This window comes from Tasmannia lanceolata, unplaced genomic scaffold (genome assembly GCF_043159265.1).
Source record: "Tasmannia lanceolata isolate RefF3 unplaced genomic scaffold, GAP_Taslan_0.1 ptg000002l, whole genome shotgun sequence".
NCBI lineage: Eukaryota > Viridiplantae > Streptophyta > Magnoliopsida > Canellales > Winteraceae > Tasmannia > Tasmannia lanceolata.
The window spans coordinates 16,277,125-16,291,605 of record NW_027518679.1 but is presented as its reverse complement, the minus strand read 5'-3'; the positions used below and the strand labels follow the sequence as shown (position 1 = coordinate 16,291,605).

Sequence of the window (14,481 nt, the reverse complement as noted above, 5' to 3'; positions counted from 1 at the left end):
ATTCACAGCCACAAATTGGAGGGTTAGAATCACCCGATGAGTGTATTTTAATGCATGGCCCTTCCATAGCAATGCCTAACTGATAAATGGTTTGGATTTTAAGCTGCACTCATACTTCTATACCCTCTTATTTTTCCTTGGAAAACTCTGCTCATCGTCATACAAGAGACCCATTAATAAGCCAAATATGAATAGTCGCTGCCAAAAGTAACTTAAAAGCCATTCTTATATAGCATCAGAACTAAAATTCTGCATTTATTAAAGGCCCACATGTTTGGAAAGCAGACTCAGAAATGAAAAACAGAACAAAAAGAGAAATAAATTCCAACTCCATTGTTGCGAAATGGTGGTCAAACTTCTATCAAAGAAACTCATACCTATTGTCTAAAAGTCCAAATACCATAGAGAAAACCATATACGAGAGCCGGTCTGTCTCAAGCTGGAGAAGAATCAACCGGAAGCTGTCTTCTTTTGCTGGAATATAACGGCATAGATCGGAACAGCCACGCCAATGCTGAAGGCAGTTAACACTCCTAGACTCATCTTCAATGCTTGATGTTTCATCCTGTCCAAATTATACATGTGCTTTGCATGAAGATAATAGGGTTCCGAATCATGGCCGTGTCCTCCCATTCTCTTCACCCCAGTTGAGTGGAATCCTCGGGAAACTGTTACACATGTAACTACTTTCATCAGAGGACTTGCATTACAGCTTAGAAATTGAAACCATCCAAGTATCATATCTAAGCAGTCAACAGTGTAATAAAACGAAAATTATGCATTATATGTTGCTTTTTTTTTTTTAATGACTGCATTATATGTTGTTTCTAAGTGAACTCTTTTGCACTTGACTAAGGGCGCGTTTGGTAACTATCGTGATAATGCATCCTGCCTTTTTATTAGGAGCGTAGAATGAAAATAGCTAGGAATCCCTAAAATCTCGTTCAGCATCCCGACCCAGAAAGGCCCGTTTCTAAGTTTTCTCAGCTTTAGATGGCTAAAAAATAGGATTTTACGAAGCGACGTGGAGTCGCTTTTGCCGATTCTCATATACCTGTTTCTGCCCCATTTTTTTGTCAAAAATGAGAAGTGTTGCTGAACACGCCCTAATGTGCTATCATTGGTTGAATTATATAAAGGATGGAGGAGGACAAGAGTCTCGCTTTTTTCTGGTTCTTATGTGCTTAATAGTGTACTGATTTTGACACTTTACCCAGTTCATTTCAACACTGCATCAGAGTGTGCTGTAGATATTAGCGTGAAGGGCAATGTTAACATATGCCAATATTATTACAAAACCCCCCAATTTATGAGGTTCACGGGAAAATGCAAACTGCTTCATTTTCGTGGGAAAACAGAAACAAATAGCTTTTTTTATTACTCCGTTAAAAGATGATCCTTTGAATGCTCAGGAAAATGTACCAATGATGTGTTCATGACAGTACCTATTAGGTCTTGGAAATGAAGACGAGAATTATTTTTGTAGCTTGCCGGTATCTATTAGGTCTTGGCAACCCACCCTTCAGCCGAAGAATCTCCTGCTACACTTTCTCATGGATCTAGATCCATATATGACAAAGGTCTGCCCCCATATAAGACTGGCACTGGGAACTTGATTAATTGATTTAAAACAGGTCAGAACATCTCTATCCTCCTTTCCTTTTCCCTAGAAATGACATTGGAGCCACAAATCGCTCAACACAGGTCTTGGGCAGCCTAACACACATCTCCCAACAGTCAAAAGATGGAGATGTGTTACAGGCATCCTCGAGTGATAATCAAACATGTCTCTAAGCGCTCAGCTCGTTTTCAGGTCGATATTATAGGAGATTTTTGGGAGTGGCTGATCTTCATTGAAACAATTGCCAAATATGGTCATTGCTGTCATTAGCAGATGGGTTATTAAAGGGTGCCCTTAATCATCGTATTAAAAAAATGATGTTCTGCTAGATTTCTTAGGTATGTTTGGTTGCATGTAGTTGCCTTGTAGAGTAGTGGTGAATTAGAACTGAAGCAGTCAACAGGCGTAAGTGTAACAACAGTGAAGTAGTCTCACAGAGTAGTGGTAAGTAGTGTTTGGTTGTCAGTTGAAGTAGTTTCATGCTGCGGAGTGTCATTGCCAAAATAAGGGGGGCAGTAGGGGCGTCATTACTAATATAAAGAGAGAGGAGTGATAAATCGCAAGACTACTAGGAAAAAATCTTCTTTTTTCAGGTAGTTTGATGGGGGACAAAAGTCATGCCACATGGACCAACATGGAAGAGACAAGGCAAGAAGTTTCCTAGTAGTTTGAATCAAAATGAAAAACCAAACACCACCATAGATTTATCTCAGAAAAAAAAACACTATGGAAGACGTGACATCCAAAAACCAACCAAAACACTTGGTAAACCCCCAAAATTGTGCAACCAAACTGACACTACGGCAAAAGGCCGTTAAAGGGGTAATATTGGCATCAATTAAAGAAGGAAAGAGGCTAAGAATCCCATTTAAACCTCTCAGATTTCAACCAAAAGAAAATACAAGAGTCAAAAAGTAGAGTGTGGGGAGTATGCCAAAATCGAGATCTCAAATGCAGATCTTGAAGCTGTGATTCAAATATTCAATATCTATGGATCAGACTACAGCTCGAAGAGGAAATAGAACGAAGATGAATCAGGATGATCAGGTCAAACTCATAAGTCAAGGGATAGCGACTGCGATCAAGTGGTAGAACAAGGCAAATTATCGTGATCAAACACTAGTGCGAGTCACCAATGCCCAAAGCTAGTCGAGATGGAAAAATTAATGGAAGATGACAATGAAATTCTAAATGAAAAGAGAGTAGTTTATAGAATTACAACCGAGATCAGACGTTGATAGAGGTGTTTATACTGGGTTCAAACCCAAACAATAGAAGCATGACTATGGAGGGTCTCCGCGCAAGCTATTGAGGATAAGTCCTAGCCCAAGCTCTTAATCCACACATTCAGGTGAATAGGATCCTTTGGAGACTAAGGAATGGACTAACTGATCTCGCCTTGCTCATTGTGGAGGAACAAGAATGTAATAATCTAGTGCAGATCTCAAATCCAATGGAACCTGAAAAGGAATCAATGTTTCATGTCGAAACAAAGCTGATTTCGAGGGGAATGAAGAACATGTGCGGCAAATGGTCAACAAAATTGAATCTAGAGATCCGTCACAAAAGATAACGGACATTGGCAATAAAAGTAAATAAAAAGAGAAGGTCTGATCTTTTATTTATTTCTAGAAAACTGAAAGATTGCCGAAATGGTGAATGGGGAAGACGTGGGGGTGGGAAAATCAATCAATTAATCAATAATGAACATAGTAGTGTGGAATATTAACACATAGGGTCGGAGGGAAGAAATAGGCAAAAGTGATTGCAAGGCGAAGGGTTGAGGTTATTGCAATTTTTAAATTAAATGAGGAAACAGTGACAGAGGAACTAATTAATCAACTATATGGTAGACATAATAAGATCTGGGAAAGTCTAGCAACAAGAGGAATAGCATGGGGTATCACTCTGATTGGGAAAGAATTGAAGTTCCACATTGAGAAGAAGAGAGAGTATACAATATCATTGGAGCTAAAAATGTGGATATTAATCTGACGTGAATGTTAACGGCAGTTTATGGCGCCGGTTGAAAGGTTGAGAAGGTTTCTATTGGTGGAATTAATGGAAATCGATAACCAATGGGATGGGCCTTGGATAGTAGGTGGAGATTTTAACACAATTAGCTTTCCACATGGAGAAAAAACTAGAGGAAGAGACATGACAAGCATGGGAAAGTTATTGGAATTCAATCAAGCTTTTGAAATGGTTGTTTTACCTCGTCCGAAATATTTCGATTTCGGTTGCTACTGAAACGAAATCCACTTGGATTCGGAAAATACAAGATTTCGTCCGAATTTCGGAATTTCGCCTGAAATTTCAAGATTTCATTAATGTTTCAGTCGAAACAACCTCTCGGATAAAAAACAAAGACATTTCTACAGAAACCCTAACAAAAATCAACTCCACTCGCAGAAAGAGAAGAACAATGAGATTCCTTTACGATAATTCTAAGAAAATGACAAAAAATAAAAAGAGAAACAAGTGGTGGAGAATATTGCTTGGATTTCGGCCGTGATTTCGTACCAAAATATTTCTGTGACTTTACAAGATTTCGGCTGAAATTTCATAATGTTTCGGTTTCCCTGATGACCAAAACCGAAACCCCAATTTAAAACCTTGATTGTGAGTAGCCCGAAAGGATTCTAGGGTCAAAGCATTATAAAGAGTGTTATTCACATATCAATCAAAAGAGCATGATCGAAATCAACCTCAGACCACATCTCATTAATAATGGAAATGAAGAAATAGGAGGCAGCCTAGTCCTTTTAAAATGGATCTAGCATGGCTAGAAATTTCAAAATTTAAGAAAGTGAAAAAATGGTGGCATGAAACAAAAATAGAAGTATGGGAAGGTTTTAGATTTTTTTAAGAAACTAGAGATTTTAAAACAAAGATAAAGCATTGGAAAAAGTAATACGGGGTATCAAATAAATTTTGAAAAGAAGAAGTGCTTGGCAAAATAGAAAGCCTTGACTTATCAAACGGGGAAGCCCAACTTATGAAGAGTTATGCTAAGCGAAATTGGTTAGAAAGAGATTTTGAAGAAGAGGTTAAAAAAGCAATACTTAGTATGAAGAGGAATAAACCACCTCGTCTGAATGGGTTTCCCATTGCATTTTACAATATTTTGGGAGGACATCAGAGAAGATTTTATGGGATTCTTGAAGGAATTTCATGAAAAGGGTAGAATGGGAAAGGAAGGAAGCCGTACTTTCATCATACTAATTCCGAAGAAGGTTAAATTGCAAAAAAAAATTGATTTTTGACCCATGTGTATGATCCATAGTACATACAAAATATTGGTGAAGGTTCTTGCAAGAATATTAAAGGAAGTCATGGAAGTGGTAATATCACAATACTATGGAGATTTTGTAAAAGATAAGACAAATTCTTGATGGAATCTATTGCCAACAAATGTTTTGATTCAAGGAGGGAAGGAAAAGCGAGGATAATGTACAAAATCAATAAGAAAAAAACATATTATTTTTTAAAAGTGACATATATTCATAATTGATAAAATGTACAAAATGAGGAGAACATGTTGTCCCTCCACATGACATTACAGCATACCCTACCATAGGAGACTTCTCCAACGGCCCAAATGATAAGAACATTAAGAGAGAAACCCAAAAATCCCAGAATAGCCTTCCATCCTTCTCCCCGCACCTCAACAAACAATCACTCATAACACCCATTGAAACCAAGACTCTTGACCAAACGAGTCTTCCAACCCCTTACCTTCATCCATCCACATATATACTACGCCCACTGAAGATCATAATAACAGGGTGACCAACCAGGGCACAAAAGAAACCGAGTAGCAAAGGAATAATGACCCTCCTCAAGAGTCAAAAAGAGCATCCCTTCAATCTATCCATCTACACCCTCACACGTTAGCAAAGCGGAAAAAAACACCTTAACATCTACATCCAACGAGGCGACACAACAAAACTCCCAAAAAAAAACTGTATGTACAGCCATCACAACCTTCTAATTAACTTAAGAGTGACTTAAGCTCCCTCCCTCCTTTACTAGGAGTCTTCCCTTTCACAACATCACACCTCTCGATATCCAAGAACATCCTCTTTATCTCGTCCACATTCTCCTCATAGCCTATCCCCAAGCAACTTCCCATCTTCTTCATCTCCTTGAATTCATCCACCAGCTCTTCATTTTCATCTTCCACACTCTCCGAGATTGCCTCCCCCAACTCTTCATCATCCCTTTCAAGAAATTCTTTGATCTTGGACTAAGACCCTCGTCCATTGAGTCCCCAGATGTCCCAATTTCTCCTTTTGAGAAGACCCCTTGGTTCGCTTTTGTCTTCATCGGGGAGAATTCAGTATTCTCTCCCTTCCGATATTCACCTCCTATTGATTCTACCTCCAACTCTTGCTGGAAAAAAGGCAATTCATAGAGCGGAACACGAGCCTCTTCCAAGCTTTTCTTCCCCGTCATCTCCATTATTTCTTCCTCCTTACCTTTTGCCTCCTCTTGAAGCTTTTTCCATTGGAGCTTAAGATACTCCACTGCCACTTCCTCCTTTTTGAAACACTCCTGGTGTTTCAACTCTGGCTCACTCCCTTACCCAAGCCACTTGAATCTTAATGAAGCACCCACTCCCAACCGATGATTACGATTGGAAGGATCCTCAAAATTAGGGTTCTAAGGCTCATCGTCACCGAAATGGACGAACCTTTTGAGCAAGGAGAGTAAACTTGACACAGACATTTTTTCTTTCTCATAGAACCACTGCTTTTGTTCTTTTTATATGGAAACAAACCGCCTCTTTTAAACATTGGCCTCAGCTTTAATTTATTATTTTCCTTCTTTCCAAAAAATTTATGCCTGCTGAAATCATCCCTTTCCCAATAGCCTTTTGAGCCCTGCCATGGGTCCCACGATGAAGCAGGCGCAAAACTGACACGTTTCCGGACAAGCACGTATCCAGCGCACTTTTTTTATTTTTCCCAAGATTATCTTCATCAATTTGGATTCTGGCCTCCTTCTTTTTCCAGGGAGAAAGTAAGTTTCCATCATTCTCTGCCAGGCCTCCCTCTTGTCCACATGTCTTAGCATTTAATTCAGGGCTCCTCGCAGTCTCATTGAGCCAATCACCTCCACCATCAGAGTTTGCCAACCTCAACATACCTGGTAGAGAACACTCCGCCCGATTTGACCCCCATTTCAAATTTGAATATAGATTTCTATAACGGTCGGATTCCCCCCTTTTCGGGCTTCAGAGGATTGGCTTCCATGACCCTACCTCATCAGAAACTTTTCTGAGCTCTGGCAACAACTTATCCGCAGCAGGAACCTTAACCGATTGAGAACACGACTCATCCTTAGAGTTCTCAGACCCGATGACATCATTTACTAAATCCAAAAGGAATTACCTCCTCTGAAATGCCCACCACCCCTATTAAATAGCATTTATTTTCAATGTTCACTCTAATAAAAGGACTTAGGTTACCATTCAAAAAATAAAAAATAAACAAATAAAATGACTTAGGTATTTCCAGTCCAGGTGAGGACCTTAAGCCGAAGAAAAGGCCACACAATAGTCATGATAACCAGATAATTTGACTTGGAGAACCAAGCCAAAAACCCTGCCAAAAGCCTCAATCATTGTCTCCGACCAATCATGAAGTGGAATATCATAGAACCTAATCCAGATAGCCTTAGCACCAGAATGGAAATTAGGACTCCAAGGATGCAAAGATGAGAATTTATTACCCAGCGCATCACCCCCTCTACGCAAAATCCATCTTGCTAGATTCTCTTATTCAAACCTAAATAGAAACTCCTTTCTGATTGCAAGAGGTTTTGCAAGACCTAGTATTTTTCATAATTTCTTAGCCCACTCCCATATTTCCTCAAGTTTCCAGCCTCCCACCAGACACATTTTAAGTAGTTCCCTACGACCCTCTATCTCTTGACCAAATAGATTAATTTCTAGGAGTCTCCTATCAATACCTGGTTCTCTAACCATCTCCTCCCATCTATTGTCGAGCACCACTCCATCACCACCAAAAGATATTCCATTGACTCTGTTTACCCTACACTTTCTGCAACAACTTCTTTTCCCAAAGTTGAAGTAACCGCAGTTTATACATTTCCAGTCTCCTTTGAAAAACCATGATGGTCTTTCTGAATGCATATTGTTTGGTTTACAACCATCAGCCCATCTCCTATCTCTCTTCCTAGGAGGCAAGACTTTTTGATCGAGGTCTGGCCTCTCGCCATCGCTCCTCGATCCAAAGGTAGGTTCATGATCATTACTCGGCGAGGAACATTTAGGAACACCGAGACTCTTCCGTTACTGATTAAGATGAGATTTTTCCTACAGCAGTCTTGATGATTCTCCAGAGCTTGAAGGGTACCAAAAATCGTGTACCCTGCTTCAATGAAATCAAGATAAGCCTCCTTCAGACTCTCTATCTTGTACCCACAACTACAACTTCCTCTTCCAATGGTACTTCCCAAACAAACCACCCCTGGGGATCTCTCCCTTTGGTGACCGAAGAAATCACACATTGACATGCTCTCCACCAATCACACTCTGTTTACCCTACGCCTTAATGCATATTCCTGAACATCCTTTCCACTAATATCACACACCATCTCATCGCAATCCACAATCATAAAACTCTAACCCAGTGGTCCACCCAATATCCCCCTGCTTCAGTGGCCGAACTTTCTACCACCACAACCTTGATGGAAGTCTTCACTCGTAAATTCAAGTCCTTGATAAAATAGTCAAGCTCTCTAATCCAATAAGAAAAAAGCATATGATCACGTGGACTGAAGTTTTATTGATTTTGTACAAGAGAAGGTGGGGTTTTGTGAAAGATGAAGTGAATAAAAGCTTGCATTTCATCGACACATTTTTCAATCATGTTAAATGGGTCACTGATAGGCTTCTTTGATAGCCCTAGGAGAATATGCCAAGGAGACCCACATTCCCCAACAAAGGCATTTTTCTCTTAATTAGAAGATCAGAAGAGAGATGTCTAGTAGGTGGCATCAAAGTAGGGTTTAAAGGGCGGCCCAGTGCACGAGGCTCCCACCATTGCGGGGGCCTGGGGAAGGCTAGATGTACACAGCCTTACCCCTGCTTTGCAAATAGGCTGTTTCCATGACTCGAACCCGTGACCACCAGGTCACAATGGAGCAACCTTATCGTTGACCACCGTGTCACAATGGAGCAACACTTTCAACCTAACCTTACCGTTGTGCCAAAGTAAGTAGGTTTCAAATTTAAAATAACATCTTCAATTTGCGGAGGATATACACATTTTATTAAACAAAGAGAATGAGGTTTTAAATCTAAAGACAATCTTTAGATTTTTTGAAAGTGTGTCAAGGTTGAAGATCAATTATGGAAAGAGTATGGTGGCGAGAATTAATCTAGATGAAGACAATATGGAATCTTAGCCATAACTCTTTTTTTTTTTTGGAAAATGGTAGCCAATTTTATTGAAAAAAAAAAGACTGAGGTGGTCAAGAAACAAAGCAAATAAGAAGAAACATAAAATGAATAACAAGAGAACAAGAGAGGACTAAGGGGGGAGTGCATTGAAAAGTGCTAGCTCATCCTTGGAAACTCCCTCCCTAGCAAGACGGTCGCTACTTGGTTAGCGGAACGCCGAACGTGATGAAAGGAGGAATCATAGCCATAACTATGGTTGTAGAAAAGAAGTTCTACCACTAACATAGCTTAAGCTTATATTAGGCATGGCCGCATGGGGATTCTGGCACCATCTCTATGGGATCTGGTCATTGAAGGAATGGAGAGAAAGGTTGCAACTTAGAAAAACAGGGTATCTTTCAATTGGAGGTAGAATCACATTAATCAAAGATGCCTTACCCAATTAATCAGTGCACTTCATGTCGATATTCAAGATACTATCTATGGTTACAAATAGAATTAAAAAATTCAAAGATTTCCTTTGGGAAGAAAGTGAATCAAATAAAAAAATCTCACAAGTTATGAATGGCAACTGGGAAGTAAGTTTTCAAATTAAAGAAACAATGGAGCCATGGTATTAGTATGATAAGATACAGAAACATAGCACTTTTGGGCAAATGGTTAGTGAGGTGTGGTGAAGAAAAGGATCCCTTATGGTACAAAATCATTGGGAAAAAATGGGAAGGATTATGGGATTGGGGGTCTAAGAACCTATCAATAGGTAAAGGTCCGATTGGATGGTGCCATGGCGGTCAAGTTCTTCATCTCGTATTTTGTATGAGTCTATAGTTAGGGATATGGTTGGAAGGGAGAGGGAACAAGTTTCAAAAGAAATTATGGGTTGGTGAGTCTTCTTCGTGCCATGCATATCCGAACATATACTTATTAGCAAACCATAGAGAGATGAGAGTTTGCAATCCATTTCAGAGGAGGGAAGATGTGTCCATTCTAAGAGGGCTAGGTCTTAGGAGAAACCTTAAGCAAAGTGAAATTTATAAATGTCACTAATATGGTCTTAAATTTCTATTGAATTAGACATGAAACGACTGAAATGTTTCCATTACCATCCTCACTGACATGCATACTGAAAATAAAATCATAATTGTTTTATTGGTATACTATATCAATATGTGTTACATAAATATATTTATATGAATTGCAGGTGAAATGTAGTACATATATATATCAGTGTTTAAAAACTCATTGACTCGACTCGGGACTAGCCTGAGTTGACTCCCTTTAACCATGGCCGCGTTCCGAGTCGCACCGCATCCGCATTCTGCGTTTTGCCCTATAGAGTCAATAAAAACTCCTTTGACCTATGAAGCTACGTGGTTTGGTTACGACGCGATACGGGTACGTCGATACTTTATTTTTAAAAAAAAAAAAAAAGGATACGGATACGTTAGGGGTACGCTGAATATAATATATTTTTATATTTTATTATATATTTATAAAAATTAAAATATTAAAGGCCATGTTCGTTTGGGATTGTCCCAACTCCCAATCGAATGTGAGCCCCAAACAGATTATTGGACTCAAAATTAAACATAATTTCGACTCCAATAATCAATTTTGGGCTCTCAATCGGTTGTCAGTGTCACAATCTCAAATGAACATGGCCTACATGTAATTTTGAGTCCAAATGTGAGCCCAAACAGATTATTGGACTCAAAATTAAACATAATTTTGACTCCAATAATCAGTTTTTGTTGTTTGGGTGTATACTACCAGGTACGCACCCGGGGAGTACCCGGGCGCACCCGCACCCGATACGGGTGCGTGGGCCTCCAGAGAGTACCCGTGCTTCCTTGCCTTTGACTCTCCCGAGTTATGACCACGTCAACCGCGTTCTTGGCCGCATCCGCGCCGAGTCGATCAAGATTTTTCTTGGCCGCATTCCGCGTCACATCCGTGTTTTTAAACACTGTATATTGTGCATAAATATTTATGAGTTATATAAGAAATGTATAATGTAGTGAATCATCAGACATTTGCCGTAACGCATGTCACTAGGTATTCGATATTAAATCATTGTGAGTGGGTTTTTTTTTGCTTCTACAACGGTTTTTTACTGTCTCTTTGTACTTATTCTGGCACTTTCTGAAGTTTCATCATATATGTCTATCATTTGCATGTCTCCATACGTTTCTATGATTTTATAGGATTTCCAAATAAATTTCCATCCAAAACCAGCATGTTTCCATTTCTATCACGACCGAAATGTTTACTAAAATCTAAAACTAAAATCTTAGTTACTAATTTGTTAGAGGTTCTTGATAAAGTGTACATTTCCCATCAAGAATCTGATAAGAGAATTTGGATGCCAGATTCAAGATACCATTTAAGGTTACAAATACTCAACTCAACTGGGCCAAATAGAATTTTAAAAAAAATAACCCAAAGATATTTACTTTGGGAAGGAAGAGAATCAAAGAAAAGGATAAAACGCCTTATGAATTGGAAGAAAGTGTACAAATCAAAGACGCAATGGGACCTTGGCATTGGTACGTACGATAAGATAACGAAACAAAGCACTTTTGGGTAAATAACTTTGGAGGCATGAAGAAGAAAAAGATGCCTTATGGCACAAATTCATTGGAAAAAACATGGGAAAGAATGGAGGGATCGAGTCCACAAACCCATCAATAGGTAAAAACTCGAGTGCATGAAGGTCAAATTTTTCATATCGTCTTTTGTACTCTAGGGTTAGGTATATGGTGGCAAGGGGGTGTGAACACAGTTTTGAAAGAATTTGTGAGTTCATGAGTCTTCTTTGTGCCCTGCATATCCAGACGTATACTTCTTGTTAGCAAACCATAGAGTGGTGAGAGTAAGCAATCTTTTTAAGAGGAAGGGGGATAGGTCTATTGTATGAGGGTTAGGTCTTAGGGAAAACCTTAAGCAAAGTGAAATCGGTAATGTTACTAATCTGTTAGGGGTTCTAGATAAAGTGTACATTTTCAATCAAAAACCTGAAAAATAATTTGGATACCGGATTTGCAAGGAACTTTTCCATTCAATCATTCATCTAAAGTTGAGGTAGAAGGTGCCAAATCTCCCCTTGCAAAACTTTGTCGCTCTATCACTGCCTAGAGTTATTGCTTCCGTTAGGACGGGGGCAGCTACAAAGATAAATGCTTGTGATAGACTCAAACGAGAGATCCAATTAGCAAGTAGATGTAGACTTTGTAGGGCAGCCGAGGAAATCATTGATCACATCACAATTAATTGTTTCAAATCAAGCAATCTTTGGTGCCCAATTATCTAAAGCTTTAATGCCATGTGGGTGTTCTCATCTTCAAATTAGACGGTAATTTCCCAATTGGAAAGGAGGGCCTTTAGAAAGTGGTGGAAAACTCCTATGAATACTGTTAGGGCCCGTTTGGATAGCTCATGCATTTGTATTTTGATTTGGATTTGAGTTTTGGATACAAAATACATCCATCATCTTCATGAACATGTTTTAAGAGAGAGAGAGAAAGAGAGAGGGAGGGAGAGAGGGAGGGAGGGAGGAAGGGATGTCTCGCTGCTGCCGGAGCAACGTCAAGGAGCAGCGACGGTGAAGGAAGTTGCCACAAATATTGATTTCCAAATATTGCAGAACATATTTGAAAATTGGAATTTTTTGCACTGTTGTAGCTGATTTGGAAATTTTTAGGATCTGATCCAGTTCAAAATGTCAACTAAATCCAAATCTAAATCTTGTGGGTATCCAAACGTGGCCTTATATTTCTAGAAATCCGAGGTCTTAAAAATTCCTAAAGAAAAGTGAAGATCTAATAAGTTATTTTATTGGTGACCTAGAAAAAATCATCCACAGAATCTTCATGATTGCAATCGGGTAGGAAAAAAAAGGCCTGGTAGTATTAGTTCTCAATAAAGAAAACCACATGAATCATGTAAGATATAGATAGATAGACAAATAAAAGCATGACATTCGATAAGAGTTTCATCAATTGCAAAGAAATTAAACAACATGATAACAATAAGATTTTTCATTTCTTTTTTCTCATTGATTTACACGGAAGGAGATGAAGAGAAATGGAATCAAGACTTGCCTGATCTTGAAAGAACAGTCTCGGAGGAGGATTTGAGCAACTTTACACCTGATCTCAGCCCACTGTTTAACGCCATCTCTCTCTCTCTCTCGCTCTCTCTCTCTCTCTCTCTCTCTCTCCACGAATGATTGCTTTCCATGCCCTACAGCAAATAAATACATGGGTAGAGTTTTTTTTTGGAAAAATGATATCAACACCACCAAAAGTTTTGATATCACTCACTACTACCTTGTCTTTTAGTATTTAAAAGGCTGTCAACACGTTATTACAGCTTCCAAAAAGCTCTCACAAGCCCATGAAATACTAAAAGACAGGCAAGGAGAGTGTGGATATCAAAACTTCAAAGTGTTGATATCATTTCCCTTTTATGTTATTTTTTGGGGATTGCTAATTTGCTAGGGTCAATCGCAAAAGGCATTTCACGGCTGGTCTGTCGAGCCGCGAAATGCATTTTGGGATGGACCTTAACAAATCCCTTATTTTTTTAGGGAAATGATATCCCCCATAAATGCCTGGGATTTTACCCGGGGGATATATCATTTCCCCATCTAAAGCACCAACAGAGTGACCATCCCTGGCAGGGTCCACTGATTTAAATCAATTCCCTATAGGAAACTGATAGTCTTTTAGTATTTAGGGGAAAATACAGACACACTCCCTCTGGTTTCTGACACATTCAACTCTAACCCTGACTTTCAAAACGTGTCAAGTACACCCCTTGAAGTTACAATGGGTTTTTTTAACGTGATGGAGTCGACGGCGAGGCGAAAATGACAATGTGCCCTCGCCTTCCCCAACTGAAAATTAGGGTTTTCATACTTGAAAACTGAAAAATTAGGATTTGATTCAAACCCTCGTTTATTTATCAACACAAACCCTCGATGTAGGGGTTTTATTTGTCTTCATTCACATCATTATCATGCTTTGAAAAGAAAGCCTAATATTTTAGGGCTTTTTTTGTCTTTATCAATGTTTTTTCTTGAAATGTGTGGTTTGATGTAGCCATGGGGTAGGGTTTCATTGTCTGTGGTGGGGTACCGAGATGGATAGACAATGGCGGTGGCCGAAGGTGGCGACCGCGACGGTGATAAAGGGAATGGCATAACCCTAATTCCTCTGAAATGGCTTAAAACTAATGACGAGGGTATTTCTTTCCTCAAAATCTTAACCTAGGTTAGTTTCAGTCTTTTCGTCAGGTTAAACTGACGGACCGTTGACGAAGGGGGTCTAACTTATACAAATTGAAACCTCAGGGGGTGTACTTGTCACGTTTTAAAAAGTCAGGGTTAGAATTGAATGTGTCAAAAACTAGAGAGCGTGTAAATGTA

The 14,481-nt window shown here is 39.2% G+C and overlaps 1 protein-coding gene across 1 annotated transcript; it reads right to left on the bottom strand.

The window, feature by feature from the left end:
• Positions 1–208: 208 nt before the first annotated feature.
• On the bottom strand, positions 209–13,316 carry LOC143879519 (uncharacterized). Its single transcript, XM_077381983.1, has 2 exons — positions 13,154–13,316; positions 209–668 (listed from the first exon to the last, which is right to left on the bottom strand). Exons 1-2 carry the CDS (start codon positions 13,290–13,292, stop codon positions 451–453), a joined length of 357 nt encoding a protein of 118 aa, XP_077238098.1. The 5' UTR covers positions 13,293–13,316; the 3' UTR covers positions 209–450.
• Between the last annotated feature and the right edge of the window lie 1,165 nt (positions 13,317–14,481).